This window comes from Euwallacea fornicatus, chromosome 11 (genome assembly GCF_040115645.1).
Source record: "Euwallacea fornicatus isolate EFF26 chromosome 11, ASM4011564v1, whole genome shotgun sequence".
In the NCBI taxonomy this organism is placed as follows: domain Eukaryota; kingdom Metazoa; phylum Arthropoda; class Insecta; order Coleoptera; family Curculionidae; genus Euwallacea; species Euwallacea fornicatus.
In genome coordinates this window covers 988,834-1,007,252 of record NC_089551.1, presented here as the reverse complement: position 1 = coordinate 1,007,252, position 18,419 = coordinate 988,834, and the positions used below count along the sequence as shown (strand labels likewise).

General features: G+C 42.8%; 1 protein-coding gene and 1 long non-coding RNA gene across 2 annotated transcripts; one reads left to right on the top strand and one right to left on the bottom strand.

The window, feature by feature from the left end:
• The first annotated feature begins 418 nt into the window (after positions 1 to 418).
• LOC136342124 (uncharacterized) lies at positions 419 to 1,609 on the top strand. The gene is made up of 2 exons (XR_010732599.1): positions 419 to 705; positions 769 to 1,609. It is a non-coding gene; the product is annotated as an uncharacterized lncRNA (long non-coding RNA).
• Positions 1,275 to 18,265, bottom strand: ck (myosin-VIIa ck). The gene is made up of 20 exons (XM_066287619.1): positions 18,052 to 18,265; positions 14,612 to 14,654; positions 10,388 to 10,648; positions 10,179 to 10,333; positions 9,308 to 9,465; positions 8,742 to 8,992; positions 8,461 to 8,689; positions 7,363 to 8,409; positions 6,905 to 7,224; positions 6,621 to 6,847; positions 6,381 to 6,568; positions 6,116 to 6,333; positions 5,859 to 6,061; positions 4,966 to 5,796; positions 4,149 to 4,690; positions 3,829 to 4,095; positions 3,523 to 3,771; positions 2,370 to 3,234; positions 2,053 to 2,320; positions 1,275 to 1,819 (listed from the first exon to the last, which is right to left on the bottom strand). Exons 2-20 carry the CDS (start codon positions 14,627 to 14,629, stop codon positions 1,613 to 1,615), a joined length of 6,504 nt encoding a protein of 2,167 aa, XP_066143716.1. The 5' UTR covers positions 14,630 to 14,654; positions 18,052 to 18,265; the 3' UTR covers positions 1,275 to 1,612.
• Between the last annotated feature and the right edge of the window lie 154 nt (positions 18,266 to 18,419).

Here is an 18,419-nt window from a genome sequence, read left to right as displayed (position 1 = left end):
TTGATTTGTTCAGAAGCTGAATATACTCTCCTTGTACTTGTGTGTTCTTGTTTATCGATATTGAAAATGTAGAAATGACGGACGTAACAATCGTCACCAGAAACTGAAGAAAGTACCCAACACTTTTTCATAAAAATTTCCAAGAACGGATTGAGCAAGATACCTAGATAAACGTCCACCAACACCCTAAATTACGTGAAAGCTAAACAGAACAGTGAAACATAACCCACTGAAGAATCTGGCCCCAAGAAATCTAAAGTAGAAGATTAAGATTTTACTTTATTTTTTACGTTTAATTGGAATAAAGGTTATAATAAATAATTTTGGATATATTATTGTTAAAGGAAATATCTCTTTCCTATGTTGGTTAGTTACTCTATAACTGTTTTATTAAATCAACCGCATTTCGATGAAAACAAACATTGAGTTTTATCTAGTATTACGTAATAAATAAATATTTATAAAATCTAAAAATTATAACGTTATTAAAGAACTATTCGATTCACCCACGTAATTGAAAACAGTGTTGCCATCTGGAAAAAATACTTTCAAGGTCGTCAACATGATGACACAAACAAATGTATTACGAGTATTTGAGGTTGCCTATATTGACTTCTTGCGCTGTCACCCTTCCGCCATATCTATTGATATGCGAATCTGGCAGTCCCTTAACTAATATTAAAGAAATAAATAAGGTGCAATGAGGTAAGTGCGGGCCAGTTTTTGTTAAACTTGGATTTACACTAATTTTTTAACATTTGTGCACAGCTATGTATATGGTCTTAGTGAATGCAAGCAGGGGGCATTTAGGCGATTGATAAGTGCGGGAGCGAGAAGTTGCCATCGTTGATTGGCAAGAAAAGTTTCAAAGCAAAAATAACTTGTGGCCCAGGAAAACAAAAGACCTTGTATATGGAGACTAACTAGTTCGACATTTTCTTGTAAAGGCCCTTAAAATTCATAGGCATATGAAAGAAAATAGTAAAAAAATGAAAAGAAAAATTGATTTTCGTCACCCTGTACATCAAAAGTGGTACGGTATTTTTTTAAAATTATTTCGCTGCTTCCTGGTTAGGGGACGTCCCTCCTTCGTTTGCCTCGTTGAATGTTGCTCGTTCACGGCCCTGATCCATAGATGAATCTGTGTGATATAATTTGAACAGCAAATTCTCACTTCCAAAGCAGTGGAAGCCCTCATGAAGGATGCTACGAGAAACATGCTTCAAACCACATTTCTATGCTGGCACGCCCTTGCTCGACAGAAGGAAATCCAGTTTCTACCATTAACAATTTATTGTCCGACATTTACATAACTGTGGCTCCAGTGATGTAAAATCTATTTACATAATATTCATATAAATACAATAAAAAGCTCTCCTCCTTAAAATATCTCTAAAGCTTTACATCAGATTCATTCATCCCATAAAAGTAAAATCGTTTTCCCCGTAAAATTGTGACTTTTGAATCTTCGCCTTGGAAGCGAAAAACCGCTGTGGTTATCCAGTTAACGCGGAGATCCAAAGGGATTCAAAGAGCTTGATGGGGCCCATTTGACAAAAATACACCAAAACGAGCAAAAATAAATACATAAACTAAATAAAACGCTTAAGGGCTATTTTATTCGTATGCTGCGCTGCTTATTCATGTTGGTAAGCATCAGGGAGATGTAGGACGTCAGCAGATCGTCCATTTTGTAGCCTAAGGACGTTTCGCACAGCAACTTTGAGCCTCTGACTAAATTACCTATGGTCATGTGGAAGTAAGTATTGCCCGATGACCAGTTCGATATCCTCGTGAAAGGATGGGTCACTAGAATGTCCTGGGAACAAGTTAATTCCTGTATTTAATTCGGTAAGGTTGTTTTTACCTGACGAGGATAATTATAATAATTGCAGCAGTTATTTATTACGTCTGATTGACTTACGCAACAAGATTTAATGAAGAGACTTAATGAGCGGAAGCTGTTATGATCAGTAACAGGACGTTCGTTAACAGACACGAACGTTTCTTTTGATGGATGATTATTTTCGAATTTGGAGATTTCCTACTTACTTTCGTTTGCGGATGGATCAAGCTCACTCCGTGCTTATTGATGGCAATCAGCAACATTTCGGGATAATTCGGATCGGTGGTTTGTTTAACTTCGAAAAAGGCCGACCCGAACGTTGGCCACCTATAAACGATCTTCAAAAAGGCGATTTTGGCGTCGTCCGGGGACATTCCAGCATCTTGGTTGTAGGCCGCGACTATCGCCCTTTTCCAGTCGTTCGCAGACTGGACTTTCACCAAATCGGATGGGATTAGTTCGCGCAGCATTTGCCTGCAAACGAGTCCGTGAAACCAAATTTCAAGCTTAAACTTTCACTTACGGAATTGCCTGCAATTCCTGCTTGCTTTCCCCGAATCGGACCCTATAGACTATGGCAGCCAGTTTGATCGCTTCCTCTTTGCTGCACTTGTGATAACCTCTAATGAGTTTCGGCAATTCCTGGTGAAAGTGGAAGATCAGATCCGCGTTCCTGTCTTTGCCCGGCACTGTGTTGGTCCAGAGTTTTTTCATGAAGAAAACTTGGTAGGAAAATTGAGGGGTAATGCCATCCCTCGAGGGCCTTGCCTTGCGTATCCAGTCGGTCAAGTGACGTACGAAATCGAAGAAGAAGTCTCCCTCGGGGACGGATATTACCTTATCGGCAATTTTGACGAACAAGCTAAAGCCCTCACTGGACCGGAGCCCCAATCTCTGACTGATGTTCTGACAGAAGTCCTTGGCCCTAGTGCTAGAATCGACCTCAAAAGCTTCATCTGTATCATCAGGGAAGTAAACCTTATGGAATATCTGAGTAGTCTTGTGCTGGATGGCCTCCACTTCAACTTGGTGAGGTGGATACTTTCGCTGTCCATTTCTCAGAGTTTTTTGCAATCTCTGCAGAGAATCTTGAGAAATCGGATGTCTCCGGCTTCGTAGGAACGCGGTAAGTTCTTTGAGAAGGCTCTGGGAACAGGTAAATAGCCCAGTGGCCAGCCACATCAATTCCCAGCCTCTTTCCTCAGACATTCTGTTTCGGTTGTCGGTCAGCTGCTTCATAACTTGACAGTAAATTTCATCGCGTAAAATTTCATGTTTCAAAGGCCCATCGAAGATGTGATCCGTGTATTCATTTCCCATTCGGGGTCTTTTTGATGGAAGATCTCCCATATATTTCAAAATGGCGCTAAAGGCGAAACATGCTTCTTCTGGAAAGTGATAAAACGAGATCATTCAAGTATGAACTGAAAATTGATCGAATAAACTTTATAGGTAAAAATCAGAACTTTATAGCCGTATATTTGTAGGATGGTGATGAAATTACGCATCGAGATATTAGGTGCGTAACTAATCATACATCCTACTATGAGTATACGGGCACTATGTTCCAATTTGCTTCGGTTTATACGAAATTTCGAGTAAATTTGAAACCAATAAGCTCTGAGACAGAAGCCCGAAATTTAAAATTATATTTCCACCTGGAAGAAACAAGTTACCTGCTAATTCCTCTTTCATCGACAATTTCTTCAGCAATGGTTGTTTGATAGGGTCCCTCGAGTGCCTCCAAAGGTCATCGACACCTCCTCCTCGTCTCCCTCCGCTCAAAGTTAAAGCCTTCGACACGGTCCTCTTCAGGGGAGGGCGGAAGTGGTCTATTGCGTATTCAGCTAAAGTGTGTGGTCTGTCTTTGGCCTCTACTCCGTTCAAGGAATGGTGACTTAACCGTCTTTGATAGTCGCTCACCCCTGGTAGGATGTTATTTTTTTAATAATGTACTCAAAAAAAAATGCTCCGTCATTAACCTTCCACTGAAAATAGTTGCAAAATTTCCGCGGGAGGTTTGCTCATACAGGGCAAAACATAGACAGTCTCAGCAGGGAAATCGCCTTTCTCTTGAGTGCGTTCGCACCTTCCTACACACCAGCCCGAATTCAGTACAGTCTCTCCAGTGCTGTCCTCTTCCAAAATTATCAAATCTCCTTTCTGGAAGGTCAGGAAGCTGGATCCTTCCCCTGGAGCTTTATAATCCTGCAGGGCTATCACGTATTTCGACCTCTTTTTCAGCCCCTCTGTAAATAAACTTTGAAAAACTAATTCTAACCTCTCAAAGCAAACGGTTCACCTAAGAAATACACCACCAAATCTCTAATATCTTCAGCGTTGGGGCTTTGGAAAGTAAACTCCTCCCCTCTGACGGTATTAAGACTGAATGTCTGAGTGAAAACTTTGTTAGTTTTTTGACTAGAAACCATAGTAATCTCCGGAAAAGACAGCTCCAATAGCACCTGTTCCTGGTCGTCCACTACATAAACCCCCGTCCAATTGACCGCAATTATGACATCGTTCTTGGGCAAATTAGGGCCGGAATTCCTGTAGGCCTCATAAAACCTCGAAAAAAGAAGCGGCCATTTAAATTTGGCATAGCTGACAACGTCCTCTTTGACACGTAGCACGTTCACTTTTTCTTTGATATAGTAGCTCTTTTTGTAGGCTTGAACTACTAGGGCAGCCCATCGATCTACAGCCTTATCTACTCCTGTTAAGCAGTAGTCCGGGATATAGTTAGGTAGGAGCGTGAGTAGCCGTTCTACGTTCATGTCGGTTCCATATTCAATATAGTATTGCTGGGCCGCGATCATTGCCAGATCTTCTTCCTTGTCACATCTGAAAAAATATCGAGAGTGTAAATATAAAACAGTAATTTTTGGAACTAAGAAATTAGTGAAAAGGCTATAAACAAGAATTGAACAACTAAGGCCCAACTTTGATGACATTGTGGCGAATATACATTTGGAATCTTTTAAAATAGATTTCTTTGATTTTTGACTCATTTTGACCAACTTCAGCATTTCTAATAAGATGCGCTTGAGAGCCCACGTGAATATCGAATCTTTCTAACGTTTTTAACGCGGTCAAGAAGAGAATTTACTAAAACTTACCGATATTCCCCAAACTTGACCCCCCTGACCACTTGCTGATAAATCAAATTGGTGGCAACTTGATCTTCTGTAGGTTCATGCCATGGCGCGAAAATCTCCTTTCTGAAGAACAACCTCCAAGGTGCGTTTCGCTCCTGTGCCCCTTGTTCCTTAGCGTATTGCTCGCACTGCGAAATCGCATCCATCACATGATCTCCTCCGCTCCCCAATGACGAAACCTTGTCGAACAACGCAATGTAAAGCGAAAACCCGAACTGGTCTTTCAGTCCGATTTTATCGGACAGCTGATTGCACAATTCCCTGGCTGTAGTCGCAGAATCTGCCAACAAAGTCTTGGTGTTGCCGTCCATAAAGGTAATGGGCAGCATGATTGGTTTTTTCGACTTGGTCGCTTGCAGTTCCAGCCAACTTGGGGGTTGGTTTCGGGTGCCATTGTTAAAGGTTCTCTTGAGGCGATCTTCACAATAGGGTGCGTAACCTGGAGGGCCCTCGCGGATGAACGCTCGAAGATAATTAACGAATTTCTCTGAGGGAGCGAAACACCCTACGCAAAGGGATAACAGAATCCAACCTCGAGCATGCGAGGATTTCGAAGGATTGTTGGTAAGCTGCTTGCAAATTTGACAGTAAATTTCGTCTCGCAGTTCCGCCCTCAGAATGCCATGTCCAATGATGAAGTGTAGCTTTTCCAAGTTGCTCGTAGGGCGAGATTCCAGCCACGATTGGTAGCTGTCTGCTGTATATTCTTCTTCCTGCAGTTTCCTTCTTACGTCCTCCCCAAGTTTGTTTTTCCGTTTGAGAGTCAAAGACACTAGTTTGTTCCTTATAGACCTTTGAAAAATTTTATGGATCGTTTTTTTAAATAAAGTTCATTATGCCTATTAATCAATTACCTGGGTTTCTGCTTCATAAACGAGTCCGGATCTAATCCCATCAATTGAGCCTCTTGAAACTCTTTGCTTTTGATGAAGTTCCTCCCCAAAGTAGCAGTGACCTTAGACATCACTGAAGTAGTATCGCGTTCCATTGAGTGATATCTTGGTTCAGGTAGATCACCGGTAAACCTCAATATAGTGACCCACAAGGCTTGAGCCGCCTAAAAGTCCGAAAAACAATAATTAAATTTCTCAACTGGAATCATTAAACTTACTAGTTGATCTCCTTGAGTGTGCAGAGGCAAAAGCGGATGCTTCAGCGGTTTCCTCGAGTATTGATGCCCGACATTTCCCTGGAAATACGTGGCTGCAAATTTTTGAAACTTAAACTCGCTCAAGTCCTCCTCATCCTCCGACACAGTCTGCAAGGGGCTGATTATCTCTGTGTCACTAGTCTGCGCTGGTAGATCGTTGAATACTGACGTCTCCCGACCTGGAAAACCCTATTGTGAGTTGCTCAAAGAGACATATCAATCTCACCTGGACCTGGAGTCTCGCTAGAACTATCTGGCAGGAAATCGAACATGGCTTCCACAAGTTTAGAGTCATCAACTGGCTCATCAGCCTTCCTAGCAGCATCATTTATTATATTCTTTTTAATCTCTACTCTCTTTCTTTCCTCCAGCTCTAACTCCATCTCTTTACGCTCTAGCTCGTACAATCTCTCCCTGAAATAATAAAAATTAAACTCCCAAAATCTTGTTTAAAAATACCCCCTACCTGTAGTTTTGCTCGGCGATTTCTTTGGCCCTCTTATTGCCCGCATCCTTAAGCTGCCGCTCCTCTTTTTGCTTCAATTTCAAAGCCTCCACATGCTTCTTATGTTCAAACTTTAACTTCCTGTACCTCCTTTGAGCTATCATCCTCCTGACATGCGACTGGATTTTAATGATTGCCCACATCTTATGCCCGTATTCCCGTCGAACTAAAAACCCCCTGGAGTGGGCCTAATGATGGGTCACAATTATTTAAAACTATTTTTGGTTAAATGCGTTTTGGTTTACCTGAAGCCCCACAATATGGCCCCTTAAATGTCGGAATCGGTGCGATAAGACCCGTGCCCTGATAAGGGCCTGCAGTCGCATGTAACCCACTTTCATTCGCTTGTAGCGCTGTCTTTGAATGTAGCCCTTCCAGTACTTTTGAATGACCACGGTGGCCGCTTTCAGTCTTAAAAATCTCCTCCGGTATACCCAGCCTCTGATATTCTTTTGTAGGACCAGGATTTTCTTTGTAAGGACGCGGTCGCGCTCTTGTTCCAGGAACAAGTCGTGAGCGTCTTTGAGAAATACCTTAGTATTGCCTAGTTGGTAATCAGATCTTCCTAAAAAGTTCCCGGAAAAACGCTCTATAATGTTTTGATTAAAGGGAGATTTGAGGAAGTTTGTACTCGAAAACTTAGAAGCAGTATCCCATTGAAAATCCATCATTCCTTATTATAAAAACTACCTTTTTCACTCACCTAATACTATTTGACAAATTCGTGAAGTAGCAACTCTGCAGTCCGTCTTATGCGCCGGAGGAACCCCCGAAATCAAGAATCGATACCGATCAACAAACTCGCTGAAAGAGTGCCGTATTGGATACCCCGCCCTCCTGATCCTGATGGTTTCCATCATTCCGGAGTACCTCAGTTGCCTGCAGCACAAAGTGCGGTCGAACGCCATCGGCTTCTTCAACTCATTCGGCTTGATGCACCTGATAAAGAACGGCTGGCAATTGGACAGAGTCTTCATCAGAGAATCCAGGGATCGTTTGAATTGAGTGGACAACGTGGGAGCTCTTTTCCTCGTTTCCGATCCCATACCGATGTCATCGTGGAACAAATGCTGCAGGAACTTATTGCCGCTGATGGCTACAAGTTGCAGCAAATCGCCACTAAAGGTATCCCGGTTCTTTTCTAAGAAACTTCTGGTGTCGTAAAACACAACTCCAGCAAAATGATTGAGCCCGAAGCTGGTGTTAATATCTGATTTGGGCTTCAAGTAGTTCCGATGCGCTCCGTGTTGCTTGTGCAACTTGGCCAACATGGTTTGGTCTGTTCCTTTCGGAAATTTGCTCTCCTCATCAATTAAAGCCATAATATTTAGTTGCTTGATCGCAATCAAATCCAAGGCGTCCTGGTTGTCAACAAACTCGATGTGCTGCCAATTTATGCCCTCTAGATTGTACTCCTCCTGCTCCAGTTTGAAAATGTGCCTGACGAAAAACTGCTGTAGATTTTCATTGGCATAATTGATGCAGAACTGCTCGAAACTGTTATGGTTGAAGTTTTCGAAGCCGAAGATGTCCAAAACCCCGATGGAGCTGCGCTGGCGCTCTTTTGGTTTGTAGATTGCGGAATTAATTTTTTTGACTATGAACACGAATAAACGACCATAAATTCCTTTGACGAAGGCGTCTCGGACGTCTACACTTTGTTCTCGTGATAGAGTAGAAACTACAGTCTCTCCATGAGCGAAGAGAGTCTTCCGCGTTAGAGCGTTGATGAGGGGCTGCACCGGAACCCCTACAAGGAAATATTATTGAGAAGTTCCGTTTTTAAGCACAGTTCACATACCCAATAAATTTGCAACTCTCTGGACATTAGTAGGATCAGGGATTTCAGTGGCGTCCAAGTTATCAACCACAGTAGCTTTATATTTAATGTTCCCAATATGCAGCAGAGCAGCTAAGAGTTTCATAATTTCCCAAATTTCCTGATCGGAAAACAAGAGCACTTTCATTGCGCTTCTAATATCTGCAAATTCAGCTGCGTCGTCTCTTCCTTCACAGGTGATGCTACCTCCCTAAATATGGCAAAATATAAGAGTTTGGCGTGCAAGACGAGGGAGGGCTTACGCCTGTAAGATATCGAAATTGACTCGCATCGCCCAGCTCAAGTTTTCGCTTCTCCTCTCTACCCAGGCCGGCCAATAAACAGTAGAAAATATGATAATTTCTCTCCTCCTCATTTTGGGAGACAATCCTGCTTTTTTCTAGCAGGTATTGCTCTATTTTCGCCCCCTCTATGACGCCACTGGAGTTAAAGTGGATGTCGATGTACTTGCCGAATCTAGAGCTGTTGTCGTTGCGCACAGTTTTTGCGTTCCCTAAGGAAGGACCAACGTAATTCAGGGCTTAAAAGCTAAATTCTACCAAAAGAGAAATGAAATATCAGAACGCGAATGTTGCTAAAGGTGTCTAATAGTGAATCGCGCTTCTCGACTACGGGCTGGGATTTAAACGTCTTCGCGACATGCACGTCTTAGCCAGCTTCATTCGGTCACGATTCAAATTTTGACGTTTCATTGGTCCGGTTTAAACTCGTACGTCATAAGAAGCCTTCCAAGTCCTTACGTCAATTATCGAATTCCACCGTAATGACGGAATTATTAGACACCCTGCGCTTTCAAGTAACTGCATACCGAAGGCTTCTAATATGGGGTTGGCCTCCAGGATTTGCTGCTCGATCCAGGAATGCTTCCCGCTTATGGCCGCTAGGTATTGCAATATCAGCTTGGTGCTTTCGGTCTTGCCGGCCCCGGACTCCCCCGAAATTACGATGCATTGATCCTGGCCATATCTACAACAGAAAGCGAAGTCAGTTTCAGCTTCCTTTCTTATACTCATGTATTGCGTTTCTCGACACAATGGCGTACAAATTCGCACATAAAAAATGCCTTTATTAGAGAAAGTGTGTTGCGGTAATTGACAAAAAAACTCCGTGTATGGGTCAACTTTTGCTACGCAGTATTTGAGGTGATGGTAAAAGCTCACATTGGACTTTGCCTTAAGTTTGCCAACCCGCTTGACCGCATGATGGGAACAACTTTTACTCATATTTCAATGAGTAATTGTTAAGTAATCTACATTACCTCTCTCATGCAATATTGTGTGCCATATTTAAATTAGTGAGTATGGCTCGTTCGTGCACATCAGCTTTTTTTAAATTAATTGCAAACACCTGCGTCGAGTATGAAATAATTCAAGTTCGGCCATTTGCCAAGGTGGAAGGGTTCAGACTTGACTTTCTTGCATTTTTGGGTGAAGACCGTAGGAAGAGATAACGGGTAGAAAACACAAACGCCCATCAGGCGAAACTCGTCGATGTAGCTGAACTCTTACGAAGAAAACTGGATTAGTAGAATGGAATCTTAATAGCGCAGAATTAAATTGCTAATAAATAGTTATTTGTCTGTTTATAAAGTAAACTAAATGTACAACAAAAAAATGATATGCAGCAGAACCTTAACAAGCCAGGAAAACCTGAAACGGTGTCTAGGTTAATTGGCTTACCTTCTCATGTTACCATAAGTGTTGTCCCCTATTGCGAAAATGTGCGGGGGCAGTTCGCCAATTTTTCTTTCCTTATACAACTTAATTTGTTCGGCAGTGTAAATCGGGAGTATTTGGTATGGATTTACTGCCACAAGTATCGAACCCGTGTAGGTCTGAAAAGAGACAACCTTCATTTCGTCCCACAAGCAATTTCAGCCAAAACCCACATAAATGAGATTCTCGCTGTATCTAATGAGCAAATTTCTGAGTATTCCGGCCTCGTGTAGATCGCCCAGACCGATCATGTCTTCCACCCCATGAGCAGAAGTGGCGTGCATGGCCTTGATGCGTCTGTCCGGAGCCAACCAGTACTCGTGTCCATCGTCGTCCCGGACATATACGCGTCTGCCCTCTGCCTGAAGCACCCTGGCACCAATGGCAACATCGAATTCGCCATTGCTCACGGGTTCGATCCAGATGTAGTCACCCTGCAACGGAAATTTGCATTGAAACCAGAGACCAAACCGTTGCGGGCGGTAGTTTTCCATGCCAGGCAACCTTGAGAAGCCCGAGCGATGGTACCTCCAGTCGCGGTTCTTTGAGGCAAAAGATCGACGCGTCGTTGCCATCCAGCGAGAAATCTAAAGTTCCAAGATTTGCACAGGCCAATACGTGGTGACCGCAGTTGCGCGGTCACCCTGTATACGCGAGGAAAAACCGAAAATATGTTTGTCTGCTAGTTTACTTGCTCTCGTGCCTCCTCACGTTAATGCGACATCCTGTAAGCGCGTCCGCGACCCTCTTTGGCATTTTTCAGCTCCCCGTTGAAGTGCGCTTTTAAGGTCCAGTTTTTCAAGCTGCGGGCATCTTTGCCAGCAAGACAATTTCCGTGGAAACGGGGAAACCGACCAGCGCTCTGCTCTGGTTTTGTCGGTGCTATGGAGATCGTCTTGGTGGCAAGGAGGAGTTCGAAAAGCCGGGCCTAAGGGTCAATATATGCAATTCCTGCTAACTTTGCCGGCGGGGCAGTTTTCGTGATAGTGACGACGCGCGGATCACGGTGTGCAACTACGACGCAACACTAAGGCCCATCATATATTTTTTTTTGCGTAGAAGGACCTTCTGCGCATTACCTACTTAAAACGTTGGCGCAGGTGTAAACCCACTTCACAAACCTTTTCCCATAAAGGCAGTTGAGCAGATTTGTTGCAGACATTTGAATGCCTGTGCGTTTAAGTTTCTCGTCAGGTTTTTTGCACCTGAATCTATACAAATTTATTGTTGTTTATTGAGACGTCTTTAGTAGGTTATGCACCTGTTGTTCATGCATGTCATGTAGATATATCAGCTGTTGCGAGTTCTCGTTAAGTTGTGAGTTTGGGTTTATTCGGAAGAAGGTTTCTGGGTCGGCTAAATTAAACAAACTTGAGTCTTGAAAATTAACAACAATCGTGAAGGCGAAGGCCTACGAATGAAACATAGCCAATGAATACTGTTATTAGTAGGTATTTAAAATTCTTCTTCGCACCGGTCGCGAGTCGTCGCACCCTGCCCATTCCAAAGGAATGTAACTGGAAATTTGATTGAAGGTTGCTATATTATTTTCGCACGAATTATGAAAATTGCTTGTCTGCAGACTCTAATGAGAAAATACCTCTTCTAACAAAGATGGGAGATTCGCTGATGGACATAACGCTGGAGCCATGTTCTGCAAGCACTAAAACATCTCTCACAATAGACCAATAGATCGACGCACTCGCAAACCCGACAAACAACTGACACTTGCAGATTGATGGTCAGTTGTCCTAAGGAGTAGCTGACCAAAAATCCGAGGACCTTAAACGGTCTGTGGTGGCCTAGTTGACCTAAAACTTGGGGTGATATCGGGGCCAAAAGGAAAAGTGTTCAATTAAGAATTGCGATTTTTCATTCTCTGTAGAAGTGGCAAAAGCGCGCTCCCGCGGTTTCTACCATCAGCAGACATTTAGGTCGAACCACGGACTTTCCCAGAATAAAGCAGTCCAAGGGGCCTTCATGCAACTGAAGTCTTTTAGACGCGGGCGGTATCGAAATTCCCTCTCGGTGAGTTTTTTAGGGAGGGGGCACTTGCTCCATGCGTTCCCGATCGCATAACAGACCGTCAAGGAAGAACGAGTATCGCCCTCAGGCAATTGCGAAGCCCATCTGAGCTCGCCTCCAACGAATTCCCGCGCATTCGCCAAACTGCCACTCGATATCTGAGAAACTGCAGGAGCCACGTGGGAGAAATTAGTTGCACTCAAACACTCTGTATATCGCGAAGAATTTTGCTGTCCTTAGGCTTGTCTACGGGGAAAGAATGCGTGGTCAGCAGATCGGGCTCCTGCTCGGGGCACCCTGTACAACCTTAAGGTCGGCGCGAGGTCAGAGATAATTCAGCAGTAATTGAAAACTGTTCGACAACGTGTAATTTTGAGACATTGTCATTCAATTTCGTTATTGCGAGGTTGCGCCGGTTTATGGAAGGCAATTTCGCTTTTGTTGAAAAGAGATTGAAAGCAATGCGAATCTTCGAAATACAAACTTTAATGCGTACATGACGTGATGTCTGCATAGGCCACCGGATCGCGGTCATCATTTCCGGAAGTTCCCGTGGAATGGCACAAGATGGGAGCGAACAAAGAGCGAAATAGTGGTAACGTTCACTAAACCATGAACGCGTTTCCGTTTTCCCTTTTGTTTTTTATCTGTATCGGGGTATTGCACGATTATCTATCCGTCTGCGGTCAGCTTTGAACAGTTCTTCCCTTTTAACATTGAACCAGCTCACTTGTAAACTCCAATGATTCGTGCTTCCCAGGACCCGTTATCTAAAGATATTTGAGAAATTTCGATCGAGACACCTGTCCACGACACGCACGCGGTTGATAGAACATAACTGTTCAGTCTTTAGTGCACTCGGAAGTGAGCCATTGCATAAGAACGAACAGAGGCACACGACTTATACAGCGCAAAGGGACTTTTTACGCACAGCCGCGGCATTTCGCTACAGTAGACGGCCCAGTGTACAAGTATGTACAGGGCGTTTCTAAATGCCCCGGAGAAGACCTTATCTCGAGCTGGTAACGAAAATCCCCATCGAGGATGGAAGAGAGCCACGGATTTCTCAATAACACTTAAATATGTACTCGAGTGCCATTTGTGTAATGGATTCCATTCAGACTGAAGTATGCGCCTTTACAGGACATAGGAATTTCTCGGCAGCGTCAGGAAAAAGGCTTAAAATTTCTATCAGCGCCTCTATTTTAATAAGATAAGTTGGGTTGAATCGGCACGCTGTCGCCTCGGGAATCCGTGCTGAACCTCAGTACTGTAGTTACGACTTTGGGGACTGTGTAGTACAGGGGTCCGAACGACATCAAAACAGCGTCGCCATATACCGCGTGCTTAAAAAAAATCCGGTCAAATAGGTTTACGAATAATTTGACACTGAGCCCCTATGTCCATGACATATTCTACGAAATCTCGAACATAAAAGGATAAGATTAGCCTCGCTTTTAATTTTAATCTTCACTAGAGGTAAAAAAAATGAAACATAGATCCAATAAATACTTATTTACTCGCCCCTTTTACAACAAGTGTTGATAAGACGGGGTTGCATTTCAAAGGCCCATTCTCTATTTGTGAACTGGGCATTCCGAAAATGAGTTTCGACCGTAGAGGCTTTTTGCCTGAACATACACATCAGTTTTAGCACAGAAAACTAACTAATCAACACACAAGTCCTTGGGGCCTTGAAAAAAGACTAGATTTAACAAAATCCAACATATAATGAAGATAAATGGAGTCGTATTTAAGTGAGGTTAGGTTTATTCCTTTAATTCGAGATTACGTAGAACATATCAGCGACATACGGGCCCGGTGTCCAATAATTTCCAAGCCTACTTGACCGGAATTTTTATAGAACGCACGATGCAAACCACGCCACCCTGACGTAATTTCGCGGGAAACCTTTTACTCCTCAGAGTGTACATTTTCCGAAAAGCCCTTACACTCGTGTTGAATATTTGGCATTTTCCCGCACGCTCGGATGTCAAAAAACCGGAAATGGATTCGATTTTGTTTCCGGCCAAGATGGCTGATCAATTTTAGATTTGCTGTCATACTTCTCTGCCTGAATGTCCAACTTTGCAGCAGATTTGTACGAACTAAAGCTACGTTGCGCCCCCCAAAATAGCCCGACTTAAATGCCTCCCATATCTTAAAAACGTAAAGAGAGTCGAAGCTGAATGGGGGCAATGAGTAAGAATTTGGTCTGGTACGACCCTACATGCATCACTGCGCATTTTTGCATTTATACGGGTTAATTGAAGGTTAAAATCTGTTAAATCCTGAAATTGTTATGAAAACCAATAAGTACCCATTAAAATAAAATATCACCTTTAGCTGATCATAAAGTATGATTTACTCACCCGTGTCACGATAACCATTTTGCGGCAGCATTAACATAAAGCCCTACAAACAAAGACATAAATTAAAGGGATGGCACAACACATTTTCAATAATAAAGATTTAAGAGACTGGGAGAGATGTATGAGAACACACTGTGTATAACAGCAACCACAACAACAAAGTACTCAAATTTTAGTGGTGTACAGAAGAGACCTGCTGCTCCGTCGCCATTTTTATTGAGATATTCACCAACACTGTCTCTTTTAGCTGAGCACCTAGCGATTCGTTATTGTTTCTAAACCGGGTCTATAAAAAATTATGAAATCAGTGTTTAGAGCATTAATTAAATTAATTTGTATATTTAACGGAACTTTCCTTGGATTTGTAATGGAAATGTGAAATGAAATGTAACCAAAACTAAAAATAATCATGATACGCAGAGTGCAAACAAGGGCTTCTGCAACGGCTCGCAAAACTCTTTTCGCCTCTATAGTAACACTTACCGAGCAACGTTCTAACGGAAAATATGCAGGAATGTTCCTAAATGAGTTTGTTTTTGGTAAAATATCGCAAACACGGCACTTTTAATAAGCACAAACCAACGAAAAACATTTAAATTATTTAACGACGTTCGCAGCAAACAAAATGGCGCAAATTAAGTAATGTCATTGGGGTCGCGCAGGATGCCGGGAAATTCGGCGGAAGTCTAATTCTATTGGTCGAAATTAAGGGTAAAACTCGCATAACTCGGCAACGTTGGCCAGGTTTCCTGAGTTTTTGCCAAAAAAAGCTAATTATTCGTAATGAATCAATTAATCGTCATTTAACGAATGGAATCTTGATCGTTGACCTTCCGGACACTCTACAGTTATTCGAAAACTACTACCGCGCGAAATTATAGCACGCTCAGAACTAATAATAGCCAGATAATATCTAATTGATTACACCGTAACTTAAACGATGCAAATTACACAATGACGTAAGTAGGTTCCTACCTACGGCAAGGAATAACCCAAATAATGACAGAAGAAGAATTTCAATTTGATTTAGCTGCAACTGCAATGGGCTGTTCTTCTACGGTATTGCAACTCGCTTGACTTAGGCAAAAGTCGCTCCAGGCACCTGCTCCCCGAAACTCCCCGGGTCAGACATTATTAAGGGATGTTCTTTCGCCATCTGCGCTCCACGCTGCCAGTTTTTCCTCTCCTGCAGTTTCCTCCTCACGATCCTGTCAGTGCGCCTATTATCTCCTGAGGCCGGAGAAAACCGGCTTCGCCTATCCATGATGTTGCCCGCGGTCCTCTCTTTCTCCAATCGGCACTCTCTATCTTCGAGTAAATTTGCACCCTTCTCTGCAATGCGGGTTCGATCGAGGGGTGCCAGTAGCGCGTCTGCGGATACCCTTCTGTGCGATGTCCCCAGAATTGTATGGCCGCCCTTCGCAGTTTTTCAGCATAACTCTCCATATTCCAGCGCGGGGCACCATGCTGCATGCAACATGCGCTTGCATAACGTCTGAATGACCGAATTAACTCTTAGGTTATGGGAGGCTCTATCCGCCTGGATCTTTCAGGTGGTACGTGCGTTTGCGGTGAAGCGTTGCGGATGTCTTCGGTGGTACATGGTACGCAAAATTTGCAGATTTTTTAAAGAATTTGACGCACAAGTTCAAGTGTAAAACATCTCGGTAGAAAGTAGGCTGTAGGCGTGACGAAGTGCGCCACTACGTGTATCGCTTTGCAATTCATTTACTTCTAAAATTATCATTACGAAGGTAATTGATCCCGCTTTATTGGACATGTCCGTTAATTCACCTTCATCTAGTTTGCTTTCATCGTTCCCATTCAAACAATTATATTACAAGAGATTTATGGATCGATCAATTTGATTTGTGCGGATACACGCTTATCACTCATGAATCGAGTGAGTTTAACTTTCTTTTATTCTTTAGATGGGCCTATGTACATAAAGATAATATATGCGGCCGTTTCGTTCATAATTAGCAGCCTCACTTTCTCCGCGTTCTACCACGGATATCTGAGATGGTTTTCTTGAGCCAAGAACCCTGTGAGTGCATACCACCCGTGCAGTAATGACTAAAATAAACGATTGCACCGCGCTTTTTCACAGCACATCTAGTCAGACAGTTAACACTTAATTAACGTTCGTTGCCGACCATTATTACGCAAATTGTTGCCGTTTGTTTCACTGATAAAATGCCTCGCAAGACGCTTTTGCATCGCGCTCAAGCGTCCACTTATCAGCTGATTTTTCGCCATATCATTTGAGTAATGATATTTCGGCATTGGTGCTGGATGCAGCACACCATTCATGAAAAATCGATGTTCTCATCTGAGCAGGTAAAACTTTCACCTGTAAAACGGTCTCAAAACGCCTCTCTCTGCTCTGGGTTAAACAATCGCATTAGCAGTCGGTTTAATAAGTTTTTAGGAATATTTCCGTTTTTTTTAAATTTTTAATTCTGATTCCCCGGTACTAAAGTCGGTCCCGCAGTGTAAAGTGCGGAAAATGATAATTGCATTTGTTTTTAACTAAAACCGGTTTCGTCCAGGAAAAAATACATGTCACGTTGCCTATCGCGACGCTCAAAGGCATCGACCACATTTTCTGCAATTAATTATAAATAATTGTTTAATGGCAAGATTTCGCCTTCGTCAATGGCACCGAATGAAATTGATTGCAAGAAAGTAGTCTCAATTTTCGAACACAGCTGCGTGAAACAATTGACAGCCTCCCTATAGGCACAACGTTAATACACTTCCAATTGCGTTCGAGAATTTGTGTATGAGAATTTCACCATCAATCAAAGTGTATATTGTCTTAGATTAGTTATGGCATTTCTAGATAGCTTTTAGCAGCAACAAGCTTATGTGAAGGCAATTTCAGTTTGAATCGGTTTTCCTAGGTAGATAGTGAGCGCTGACGCTGATTTTTCGCCAAAAAGCGGCTTGAGTGCGTGATTGCTTCTGAACTCGGATAAGCCTTATCGTGACCTTTTGTTTGAACATTATGTCACTTAGATAAGAATATTTACCATGGAAACTCAATTAGTCGCCTTAGTTGTTGCAGTCAACACACGTAGGTATATTTACGGGCAATTTTAAATGGACGTCAGCAAAAAACTAAATTTAATAAGTTACTTTTCAAGGCATGAAACTTGTTAATTTATGCCTTTTGCACTTGACCATTCCGGTCGGCGATTGAATACCGGTATCGGTACAGGAATTTCTCTACAAGGACATGATCTAGCCAACTTGACCTCCTTGACGGTTTCCTTTACTTGCTTATTTACTTATTATTTATAGTATGTGGCTTTAAAGTATCTCATACAATAGTAGGCGCATAGGCTATGAAAGCTGCCAACTACGTGTACTAAAACAACATTGCTGTTAGACCCTGCATCATGAATGAAACTGTGGCAGTTCAGCCTGAAACTCACCTGGAAATCGAAGAGATATCCCTTTCACTGAAACTATGTCATAGTTACTCACAATCTTCCTCACTCTAAGGGGAGTCTTCTGACACTTAGCACTTTTTATTAGAGGTCACTCACGTCTCTTTGCCGCACGGTCTAGAGTCACAGATATCAAGTGCTGTTACTTTAATTACCTGGGTGCTCCGGAGCGACTGTGGCGACCTCGGCGGACAGGTAAGGCAAGTAGCTCGTGGTGCCGCGAAATGAGTTGCCGGTTGCATAGGTTAGGCCGAGTTCCCCCAAAATCAATGAGGGTCCGGTAATAGGTACCCCTCATATCAATAAACTAGGGGAGTATCGACAAACAAATTGCTACTCGCAATCGCGTAAAC